The following is a 12,277-nucleotide window of genomic DNA, read 5'->3' on the forward strand; positions in this document are numbered from 1 at the left end:
ATCACGTCGTAAAGGGCAGGCAAGCCGGTTCACGGGCTCCGGGGGGGGGCCACCACAGATCCGCGGGGTGGATCACAGCCGGCGGGCCGGCAGGGTACCCCAACGAGGCCACACCACCTCACAGTGCCCCGCGACCCAACCTCGCCAAGACAGCAAGGAGGGTGCAAAAGCGAAAGTGAAAGTGCGGGGTACGCGAGTCGCCGAGCCCTGCCCGCCGCTGTTGTTCACTTTGTCTCCGGATAGCCCCACAGATCCAATCCGGGGTTCGGCGTGGAGAAGGCCGCAAACCTCGATCGGTGTTCCCGCCGGCGTCCGAGGTCCAATTTGGAAGCGGAAAACGGGTGCCACCTCAGCTCGGGCTCACCAAAACAGTCCCCTCATCTAGGACAGGATATTTTCAGGATATGTGTAGGAGGTCACGGAGGTCCTCGGGAGCCTCGCACCTACGCGGCCATCTTGGTTGCGCGCTAGGCTCCTCCCCCCTGCATGAAACATTTTCAAAAGCTTACCGTATGCGAGGTACAAGGCAAGTTGGTGTAAGGTTCTTTGGTTTGGAAAAAAAAACTCATGTTCAAGCTGTTCTCATTTTCATGTAACGCTCCATATACCAGCGTTCAGGTTTGACCAAGTTCACGGCACATACCAGTTTGCTAATGCATAAGCTGACTCAGTGTTTACCAAGGGGATAGGAGTTCAGTATGCTCTTCACCTTGCATTCTAGTTTTCTGTGAACCAATAACGGTGCATGTTACTCCCTCTTTCAATCCTAATATAGGCAGTCGGAGATTTGGCTTCATCCTAGATGAGTATCTATCTAATGTCCCTGTCAATATCGGAGCATCAAAGGACTGTCTTGTACATCTAAAGATACTTAAAACTTTTTACAGTGCCTCCATCTGCAAAAGGGAGACACAGTTACATCTGCAGTGGTGAATTAATAGTAGAATTTTAACAGTCTACAAATGGACCTCCCAGCAAATCCTGAAAATATTTGTTAACAAGCTCCAGATGCAGAATACCACTGCATGCAGGGTAACTAGAGCAAGAGGTTCAGCGCTCTTGCAACCAGTTTTAAGAAAACATTAAGGGCAAGAGTAAAGTTCAGTTCCTCTTTGTATAGCAAAAGTGGACTTCTGTCAGACAGGCCCAACTTTTATCAGGGACAAATTCTCTGAATAAGTTCTAGAATAGTTCTTATGATCATGAAAAGTAAAATTGTTAACAGTCTATCACTTCATAAGCAAACTTTGGTGGACGAGCCTTCTTAGAAGTGAATTTTGTACTTTGGTTCGGGCTGCTATAACACATTAGGGATGTGTGACACACCTTTCGAATGGCAAAAAAAAGATGTATTTCCCCTGACATTTGTTCTTTACCCTGTTTACCTCTATTGCTCTACTATGCCACTGCATGCCAAATGTGCATGAGCATGGAACAAAGCCCATAACACATTACTCCAGAATTGAAGAAGTACAGCAGATATCCAGTTCTGAATATTACTACCATGTTTTTAACGCCCCAGTTTCCAAATAGAGCTTTGTGAACATTTTATTCGCAGTGCAAATGCTACAGTGAGACATGTTTCAGACCTCAAGGTTATACAGTCTGACCTTGAGGGGAGTAGAGTAGTAGCCGTCGCAGTGGCAAAAAGTACTGCTGATGACTTATCTTTTACTCTCTGATGAGCATTCTTGTGTGAAGCTGTAGGACTCAAGAATCAGTTAATGCACTGCTTAAATAATTCCTTCAATGAAGTATATGTTCCCAACTTTGAATCTGGCTAGGAGTCATTGTGGTGTAACTTAGAATCCTGAGCCTCCATGAAAAGGTGTCAGCAGTGTATAGTCCCACGCTTACACAGAATATGCTCAACACTTGTAACAGTAGCGCAAGGTTCCCTTTCATATGGAAAACATCTAGGGCCTATATGCTATTTGTTTCTCAAGCTTTGAAACATGTTTTCAGGAAAAAAAGCCTGAAAGGTCGTCTTTGCCAATGCTTTTTACTAAGGTCCTTTTCCTGAATTCCTTTATCACGTATATGAATATTTCGAGGACGGGTCCTTGTAGGTTAGTTATAAGAAATGAAGTTCAGCTACTAGGGCCTGTACTTGGTTTGACAGCAGGTAGGGTTGGCTAAAACACACAAGAGTGAACTGGTTAAAGATATACACACAGTTGAACATCTGTAGAACACAGTGGATTAGAAGTGCAAATGGAAAAACAGACAACCATTGTGTTTTGCAGGAACATACAAGTAAAAGGAATTAAAGAGAACACAAATAGGAGACAAAAAATCAATTTAATAATTCAGTTTTCTTAAAAACGTAAAGTAAACATTACATTGTTTCTTAGGAAAGTTAATCTGACAAATGCAACTGAGATATGTGTATCATATTCTGATTACAGTAATAAGAATGAAAAACATCATGTACCTGTCAGGTACTTCTGGCACAGAGTCTTACTCTTGCACTTTTCTGACATATGAAGATGCCAACAAGTTCCATGTAAATAGGATTTTCATTCTTCTAGTGGTCCCTCTTGATGTTGTGTAATGGTAGAGTAGGACTATTACGCTACCGCTGCTGACCTAGAATCACTGCTCCTCGTTTCTTTTAACTTTTAACTTTTTTAGAGCACTTTGCTTTTTTAACAATTTCGATTGTATTGTATTATTATTGTGTCAAATGTATCTTTCCCACTCCCCCTCATGTCCGCACTGCTCGCACCTTAAAATTGAGACCCACAAGACTCACCATTTGGGTGATTTTCGCGCCGCTTTTGCTCCCGACCGGCATCTTGTGTGTGTGTCCGTGACGCTCCCAGGACGCCTCTGGGGTTAGCGTTCTAGTGTCAACACAGGTCTTCTGCCACACACTATTTAGGGGAACAGCATGCGAGCGCGCAGCGCACGCGCGCAGCGTCGCGCCGGAGGAGCGCCAGAGGAAAGCCGGTCTGCGCCCGTCCGCACCAGACCGGGCCTAGGGGCCAGGTCCCTTCATCCGCCTCTATGGTACACCATGGATACTCTTCAGACTCTACGACCAGGTATCACGGGGCTAGACACTGTCACATTAGCCACATTGCAGAAAGAATCCTTATTGCAGGAAGTAGGTGTACCTCCACGATCTTCATGCTCGCCACATCCACCGAAACTTCCGGGGTTAGAAATCGCCACGCTTAACACGCGCTCTTTACAAAAACACCACCTAGAGGTTTTCACACTCCTTGCTGACGGCGAGATTGATATCCTTGCCCTCACAGAGACCTGGTTAGGTCCTTCATCTACGCCAGATATACTGGCGGCACTCAAGGTAACACAAGTGGTGGCTGAAAATTGTGACTGCGCAGAGCTCCTTGGGATAAAAATTTCATTCAAAACCTCCTGCATTTTGCTGTTGGCTGTGTATCGTCCACCCCAGAGCTCGCCAGATTTTAATGATAAGTTTCTTAAGCTCATGGTTAACTTGTCCTCTAGATACAAATTCCTTATGGTGGTAGGGGACTTTAATTACCACTGGGATAAGACACCTAGGGACCCCATAGTGGGCGAGTTTGGAAATAACCTTTCCTCACTTAACCTACAGCAATTAGTAGTAGGACCTACACACGAGAAGGGCCATACACTTGATTTAGTTTGGTCCTCTATACCCCAGACAGAAATATCTGAAGTTAGTCCCTGTATATGGTCGGACCACTTCTTGATTAAGTGCTGGGTCCCAGGAGATCCCCCACCCGCTGGACCGAGTCTACTATGGAGGAAGGTCCTACTTGCCACGCTGCTTTCCACCTCACCTCCTATGGTAAGGGAACCAAACTTGGATTCGGATACCACAGCCTTCATGGCCTGGATCCGGGCCGCCTTGGATAAACTGGCTCCCGAACGACTAGAGAAAACCAGAGCTAAAGGAAAGGGAGCATTGTGGTTTGATGCATCACTTAGAGAACAAAAACAAGCCCTTCGTAAGGTGGAAAGAAGGTGGAGACTTAATTATAGTCCTGCGGAGGCAGAAAATTATAAAAAGTCCCTTTCAAAATACAAGGCAGAGATTCTGGTGAGGAAGTCAGCCTTCTATGAAAACAGGATCAGAGTAGCCACAAATAAACAAAGAGAGACCTTTGCTATCTTAAGGGAACTTATGCAGCTGGATGGGAGGGTCCCTGTTAGCAACCAGCCTGACTGCAACGCCTTCCAAAGGTTCTTTCTCCAGAAAGTACAAGACATCATTAGGGATATCACAGCGATCTCAGCTGAGTCTTCGCTGTCATCCTGCTCAGCTAGTTGGGACTTGTCAGGGACATTGAGTAATTTCCCTTGCATCGACTTGGTGAGCCTGGCCGTGCTTGTCGGTCAAGTCAAGTCAGGGTCCGGCACGGACCCATGCCCCCCAAGGTTCTTCCAAATGGCTCTGCCGGCTATTCAAACTCAGTTGCTGAGTCTCTTGAATGAGTCGCTAAAGGTGGGCTATCTCTCAGTCCAGTTGAAGGAAGCCAGGGTCTCCTCACTGTTAAAGAAAGCAGGCACAGACACCAAGGCCTTAAAGAACTATCGACCTATTTCGCAACTGCCATTCTTGGGTAAAATCCTGGAAAAGCATGTCCTGAACACCTTGGCTAGCTACCTAGAGGATCATGGCTTACTCCACCCCAGGCAGGCGGGCTTTCGACCCCAACATAGCACTGAGCCAGTAACAGCCGCCGTCATTGATGAGCTGAGAATCAGGGCGGATAATAAACAGCCTTGTGCCTTGATTCTTTTAGACCTGTCAGCGGCCTTCGATACGGTCAGCCATTCCATCTTACTGGACCGTATCGCAAGGCTGGGAATTACAGGACAAGTGCTTAAGTGGCTTGAGTCCTTTCTGACGGGTCGCACCCAGAGAGTGCAGTTGGGGGACCAGCTATCCGAGGCAAGTGCTGTGACCTGGGGTGTGCCCCAAGGGTCCGCTCTTTCGCCTCTGCTTTTTAATATCTATCTACAACCCCTGGTGGAGGAGCTAATGCATAGGAACTGTCAAATCTTCAACTATGCCGACGATACCCAGCTTTTGCTCCAGCTGGAAGATTCAGTGGAAGCACAGGAATCAATAAGAAACCTGCTTCGATTTACTGTAAACTGGATGACCAATAACCTGCTGAAAGTAAATGCTGAGAAGACAGAGGTTTTGGTCATCACAAATCAAGCAAACCTCTGGTGTGACCTGTTTTGGCCTCCAGAACTTGGTACAACTCCCATTCCGGGTAGGGTGGTGAAAAGTTTAGGACTAAAGATCGATGCAGACCTCTCTATGGCCCCCCAAGTTTCAGCAGTGGTGGGGTCGTGCACGGGGGTGCTGAGGCAACTGCGCAAGTTAGTTCCTATTCTTTCTGCCCCCACCCTGCAGTCCATTGTGTCCGCCACAGTTATCTCAAGGCTGGACTACGGCAATGCATTGTATCTTGGCTTGCCACAGAGGCTGTTGAGGAAACTACAGGTAGTGCAGAATGACGCTGCTAGGTTAATTTATTCTTTACCTCGGAACTCGCACGTCACCCCTCTCCTTCGGAAGCTACATTGGCTGCCTGTTAAGTCCTGAGTGCAGTTTAAATGCCTTTGCATAGCTCATAAGGCAATCTCTGGCAAAGCTCCAGACTACATCAAGCAGCGTCTGAGGAAGTACACTCCAGGCAGAACCCTGCGCTCGGGCACGGCCTCCAACCTCTGTCAACCTCGATTTAAGCTAAAATCAAAAGGGGGCAGAGCTCTATCTGTACTCCTCCCGCAATTGTGGAATGAGTTACCAACTAGCCTGAAGGCAGACCCGCAGCTACTGTCCTTCAGGAAGAACCTGAAGACTCATTTGTTTAAAAAGATAATCTCTTCATCCCAAGTAGGACGGCTGGCGGAATGATCTAGGCGCAGTTGGTTATGCTCTCTCTGTGTAAGCGCTTAGAGACCGTTGGTGATAGGTGCTCTACAAATTGACTATAACATAACATAAGCAAAAGAGGGGAATTTCAGTGCTGAGTGGACAAATCGCAGTTTTAAGTATTAATACTTTACTGGAGGTGTACTGTTCTTTTCAAGGTGAGTACACTTGGATATGTGTGTATTCTATGAAAACCCAACCTCAAGAAACCTGTTCTGATAATCACTTAATATTGAACATTTTTTGACAAGTTTTTCTCTTAGAATGACTAGGCTGACAAAACCCACCTTCCAGGTCTTTTTATGTGTCCCCATTACTTGAATATCTAATTATCATGGGGAAGAACCCAGCGCCCCCTTGTTAACTCCTACTTCCTCTCTCCTTCTTGTTTCTCTTCACTCCGCCCCCAAGTGTGATGAATATGACTTTCTTGCGCTACTATTAATTTTCCGTAGCCCACCCCTTTTTTTCCCCACGTACCTCAGCCTCTCTTATTTTTTGGGATGCACTGTTCATCTGCTCTTCCATTCCAGGTTGCAGTAGACATAAAACAAAGACTCCTGCATTCCTTTTTTCCTTATTTCCTAATTTATTTATTCTTACAATTCTGAGCGCTTTAGTAATTTGATGAAGTTTGTGTGTGTGTGTATCCCACGCTGTGGGGCCCGACTCTGTCCTCACAGCGTGGGTTAACCTTTTTTTTATTTTTTATTAAGCGCTGCATCAAGGATATCTATAGTCATGCACATACATTTACTTCTCAACAATTGTTTTGTTACGATAAGTTAATGACATGACTTCACTTTTTCCTTCGCCCTCACTACCCATGAGCCGAATTGCATTTAGGAACAGAGCATTTTGAACTGACGCTCAATCATATAAACAATAATACAGAAATTATAGTCAAGAGAAACTAGATTCCTCCACATCTATCCCATTCCCCCTCCCCTGGCAGCGACCTGCAGGTGTTGCTGTGTCCTAATAAGGGTAATCTGGCAGTCTACCTGTGGATGGTTTGTAATTCGCGTAAATATGGTGTGAGAGGGCACATACATTGTTGTTGCATTGGATGGCGATGTGGGCTGGGTGGATGGTGAACTGTGTGTGTTTTAATTCTCACTTTGAGTGATTGCTGTAGACACTGCAGTCAACATCTGGCCCCAGTCGAAAAGATCACTCTCTGCATTCTCATCAGTTCGTACGACTCTAAGACGGCATTCTTCAGCTACACCCCACTCACGCAAATCATCCCTCCATCTATCCCACGTGGGGGAGGGGGGCAGGATGTATGCAGTGGATAGCTATCGTCTTTTTGCTAGGACCAGTCCTAATAGTGCGAATTTGTTTCGCATCTTAGTCCTCTTCTTGGGTGTTGGAAGTACTGCCAGGATGCAGTGTTTTATGGAGGTTTCAATTCGCACCGTTGTTGCTGTGCAAAGAGTTTGCACCACCTGGGTCCAATACTGCTATAGACTTAAACAGCTCCAGGTCATATGCAGAAACGTTGCGGGGTCTACGCCGGAACGCGGCCATGAAGAGGACAACCCTGGGGTGAACCGTGCAAATACTACGTGCAGTGTAAATATTAAAACTGAATGAGTTTGAACCGCGCATTGCTTGTTGCATCCGCTACCTGTTCCAGTGCTCTGCCCAACCCTCTCACCATCCGTCAGCGGGACTGGCAAGTCGTCATCCCACCTTGCTCTAAGCATGTCGAGGTTAGACCCCAATCCTCCTTTAGTGCTTTATAAATGTGCGATTTGAGACCCCTGCTAGAGCCTGAGTCTAACATTGTCATCAACGTACAGGATTCCTTCAGCTCGTCCGGGAAGGTGGTCCACATCTCGTACACAGTACTCAATATTTTAGCATACTTTAAAAAAATGCCCCGGCGGGACCTGGAACCAGTCCTGAGCCTCGTTAAAGGTCATGAATGTCCCATTCTGATATAAATCTCCCGCTGACTCGCATCCCCCCCTCATACCACCTCGAGATGTCCATGGTCTCCTGAATATTGTGAAATCCCTTCGGCCAACGGAGGGTTAGTGCGTTAGCGTACGGAGCCCTGCGGAGAACTTTTACCACTGCTTGTTCCCAAACGTCTGCAACTCGCAGAATTATGTGCGGGCCGTCTTTAGGGACCTGTGAACCGATCATTAAGAACCGCTGTAGTTGCGTCCCGGCATTCCATCTCCCTAGTAGGTCTGTCTCGACTGTTCGTTCCCCCATGCACCATAATCCAGCCATGTAATATAGTCCAAGGTCCCTGCAGCCATATGCCACCCCCCTCCGTGTCCAACTTGAGTGTTTCCAGACTGGCCTTGCTCCGTTTACCAGCACATACTAAGGAGACCAAGAGACCATTCAGAGCATCAAACGTGGACTTAGGGATTTTACAAAAGGAGTTCTGGAGCACATAAAGACAGCGAGGCAAGAGCACCATCTTTGATATTGCCACTCTCCACATAACCAACAGTGTTAACCTATTCCAGAATGTTATCGATGCCCGTAGCACTGTGAGGACCTTCCCCATGTTTAGTTCAAACTGGGACACCGGCTGATGGGCAATCTGTATACCAAGGTCACGGAATCGATCACACCTCCAGTCCATGGCAACCGCAGGAGATCCTGATGTGTCCCTCACCCCAAGGCTGCGAGCAGGAACAGTATAGTTTTCTGGGAATTGTTTTCGAGGCCAGAGGAAGATCCAAATGAGTCTAGTATTTCCCAAACCGCCGTGATCGCCCCTTCCAGTTCCCTGAACTAGAGAAGGGCATAGTCTGCATATATAAAGACCACGTGTGCACGACCGTCCACCGCTATACCCCATGGTTCTATATCTCTTCACAATCGTACCGCCAGAGGTTCCATGGTCAGAGCGAAGTGCAATGGGGATAATGGACGTCTAGTGTCCCTTCCTATCTCTTAATTTCCGATACATGTCTCCTGTTCCGCACTCTGGCTCTTGGTTTGCAGTATAACAATTTGATCCAGGCTATGTATTCGCTATCAAGCCCCATTCTCCTCAATACTTCCCAAAGACAGTCCCACCGCAGGGTATCAAAGGCTTTTTCAATATCTAGGGCGACTACTGCCTTTCTCTGGTATAAAACCCCATAGGTCCTCATGGACCAGCGAGTTCACTACTCTTCTTTAGTCTTATGGCCAGAACTTTGGCCAATAATTTGGCATCTACTCCTAACATGGACAGGGGTCTATATACAGCTGGGTCCTCAGGGTTTCTATTAGGTTTTGGGAGCATGACAATATGTGCCTCTCGCATGGATGAGTGGAGAACTCCAGCTTGTTTAGCCTCCCACAAGGTGTCCAATAAGCGCGGAAGGAGAATAACAGCATATGTCTGATAGAATTCAACGGGCATTCCATCCGGGCCAGAAGCTTTGCACCGGGCAATACCCCGTAGGGCTTCCTGCAAGTCCTCCAGCTGGAGTGCTGCCTCCAGTTTGTCTCTCTGCAGGTTAACCTTATCAGAGCCTGATAGACACTATCTTTGTGAAGACCGGTCACAGTAGTGTGTTTAGGTACTTTTGAGCGAGTGTATCAAAAAACTAAAAGTGTAGTTAGATTTCACTTGGACCACTTTATAACCTTCCCTACTATCAAAGCACGTGGGGAGTTAGAATAGTAATTACACACTTCATTATGGTCAATGGCCAGTCTTCATAATAATGCGTATGTTATGTTGTGTGTGTGTGTGTGTGTGTGTGAGTGTCATTGTCTGTGTTAGTGCCATATCTGGGATGGGATTCCAACCTGTTTGTGGCATATATTTTTTCTGCGAAGATCATTTGCTTTTCTGGATAAAAGTATTTATGATGATTCACCAAAACGGCTTTTCGCCAGGGTGGTGTTCTGCATTTTGGGAATTTTCCTGTATATTATAACCTTGCCAACAGGAAATTAAAGCAATAATAAAAAAACTGCTATTTATTTTCTTCATCATAATAGATGCTCCCTGGTGTGGAGTAAAAAATACTCATGCTGGATCTAAATATGTGAAGACAACCTTCCCTACCAAAAAGAAATGGGAAACAGGCCATTGTTTGAAGGATAGGAATGAACCTTGCCATATTACGTAAGTATCTCATTTTATTGTTTTTCTATATTTAAACAATTACTATATTGCATAAGAATACTACACAAATAAGTCATTTAATTTTTGCAAAATAAAATTATGCTATTTAGAGTTTTCAGACTACTAAGAGAAGAAAGTGCTTTTACTGACTGGAGATGGTAAAGCATTGATAGTGGTGGGCCCACGGGGAACCGTACAATGGCTACATGGCTGCGAGAATTGGCTGTAGTGAGGTGTACGCATATCAGTTGATAATAGTTATAATTATTTGATGACTCTGAAAGTATTACGTTATGTTATAAAATACATTATTAAGGCAGTAGTGTAAGAGCCCCAAAGTCTTAATCTATAATTATAAAGATTAATGTGATCATGATAAGGGGCTGATTTCTGTTTCAGCCAAGTCCTGGAGATTATGTCGGAGACAAGAGAAGAAGACCCTCTTGAATTGGCAAACACATTATACAATAATACCATGAAGGTATTTTTCAAGGATACGTGAGGCTCTTCTGCATGTGATTGACTACAACACAGTAAGCTGGGTTCTAGATGTAAACAGTCGCCAGTGCCTGAAGTGTGGCGAACTGAACAAACCACGACAGCTGCATTATGTATGAAAGTAAATAATGTTAAAAATCATTTATTTTTTGGACAACATGGCCAAAATAGTTCTGCTTAAGGACAGCAATACTTCATTAAAAATTATTACATTGAAAATCTTGCTTTGCGCATAACCTCATTTTGTATAAAAAAAGACATTGCATTATGTGCTTCTATGATGGTTGGAAAGACAGAAAGGATTATTTAAGATGCAACTTGAAATAAAGTTTTTTTGATGAGCCCCTCTTCTGTGTCACTGTCACTCATATGTCTACAAGTATGGCTCTGCTTTTCATGTGTGTCGTTATAAATTGCATGGCTCAGTAAGAAACTAGCTGCATATTTTGCACGCACAGGTAGCAATCTTTTTGTGGGTAAAGGAAAGAAGAGGAGATAGAGAGAAAGAGATAGTTTTGAGGCTATGCTTCCCTGATTCAGAGAGGGATGCGCCCCCATATATTCATGTATATTTTCCATATTCATCCTGAACCTAGTTAGACCAACTGTAGGCCAAAATGTTATTTTTGACACCTGCCTGTCATTTATTGCCCAGCACCACAATACTCATTCAGTTTTGCTCAATAGTTATCTATTTATGTGCTACTCATTAGGGTAGGGGGTGGAGGAGGAATTCCTTACCAGCTGACATAACTATTAGGTGTTCATTTACAGAAGGAGAGCCAACTTGGATACCAGTTGAGCTCAAAACCAACATATGTAGACCCTTTTTATGTTTAAAAAAGCTTTATTGAGAAAACAGAAAAATAGACAGAAAATACCAGCAACAATTCGAACATCGATGGATAATGATAACAAGAGCCATGGCTAGTACAATATAAGAAATAAAAGCTATTTTAAGGTTTTATAGGAAAAGGGGAACGGGAAAAAATTAAGGGAAGGAAGGGGGGGATATTGATATATTGTTTTTTTTTTTTTTATATATATTTTTATTGATAAATTTTTTCCCCACATTTTATTTCCCCCCCCCCCCTCCCCCATTACATGGACAAGGCACAATAAGTTTCATAAGGCAGCCACATACTCAACTACATATTCAAAAGAAAAATGGAAAGTGAAATATTACAATATACATACTACATACAGAGCCTATCATAATATATACGGATACAAATAATATATGTTAACATTCCATAATACATACATTCCTCAAAATACCTTATTCAATTCCAGCCTTCCATTGAATCAAAGGACCCCAGATTTGTATACCCAGCTTTTTACCCTTTCTCCCTTTCCTAGAGTAAATAGCTGTTTCCAATTTTTGTATTGACAAAGTTTTTCCTAGCCATTGATGATACGTAGGAGGATTTGGATCTAACCAAGTTGAGGCCACAAGCAGTCTAAAAATCGACATTGCTACAAACAGAAAATATTTACAATTAATTTGTCCGTTGGGGGATATTCCCAACAAAATAGTTGCTGAGTCCAACTCTATTGTTGTGTCTAAGGCATTCCGGAAAAAATTCCCGATATCTTGTTTTATCTTATCTAAGTGTGGACAAGTAGAGAAAATATGTAACAAATTGGCCTCCATACTGCCACATCTAAAACACGAAATGCCCGACACAGCCCCCCATTGAGCAATTTTCCGTGGCGTATAATACAGGTGATACAGGCTCTTGTAGTGCTGGGCCTGAAGAGACGCTGAGCATAGT

At 44.5% G+C, this 12,277-nt stretch overlaps 1 protein-coding gene across 1 annotated transcript in view; it reads left to right on the forward strand.

Moving 5' to 3' along the window:
- TATDN1 (TatD DNase domain containing 1) overlaps positions 1-10,849 on the forward strand; it is a 195,367-nt gene extending 184,518 nt beyond the window's left edge. The window contains exons 11-12 of the mRNA XM_085604980.1: positions 9,878-10,004; positions 10,404-10,849. Of these exons, the coding sequence (XP_085461106.1) occupies positions 9,878-10,004; positions 10,404-10,506 (230 nt within the window). The 3' untranslated portion in view covers positions 10,507-10,849. The remainder of the gene's footprint in view (positions 1-9,877; positions 10,005-10,403) is intronic.
- Positions 10,850-12,277: the final 1,428 nt, after the last annotated feature.

This window comes from Triturus cristatus, chromosome 5_1 (genome assembly GCF_964204655.1).
Source record: "Triturus cristatus chromosome 5_1, aTriCri1.1, whole genome shotgun sequence".
Lineage (NCBI taxonomy): Eukaryota > Metazoa > Chordata > Amphibia > Caudata > Salamandridae > Triturus > Triturus cristatus.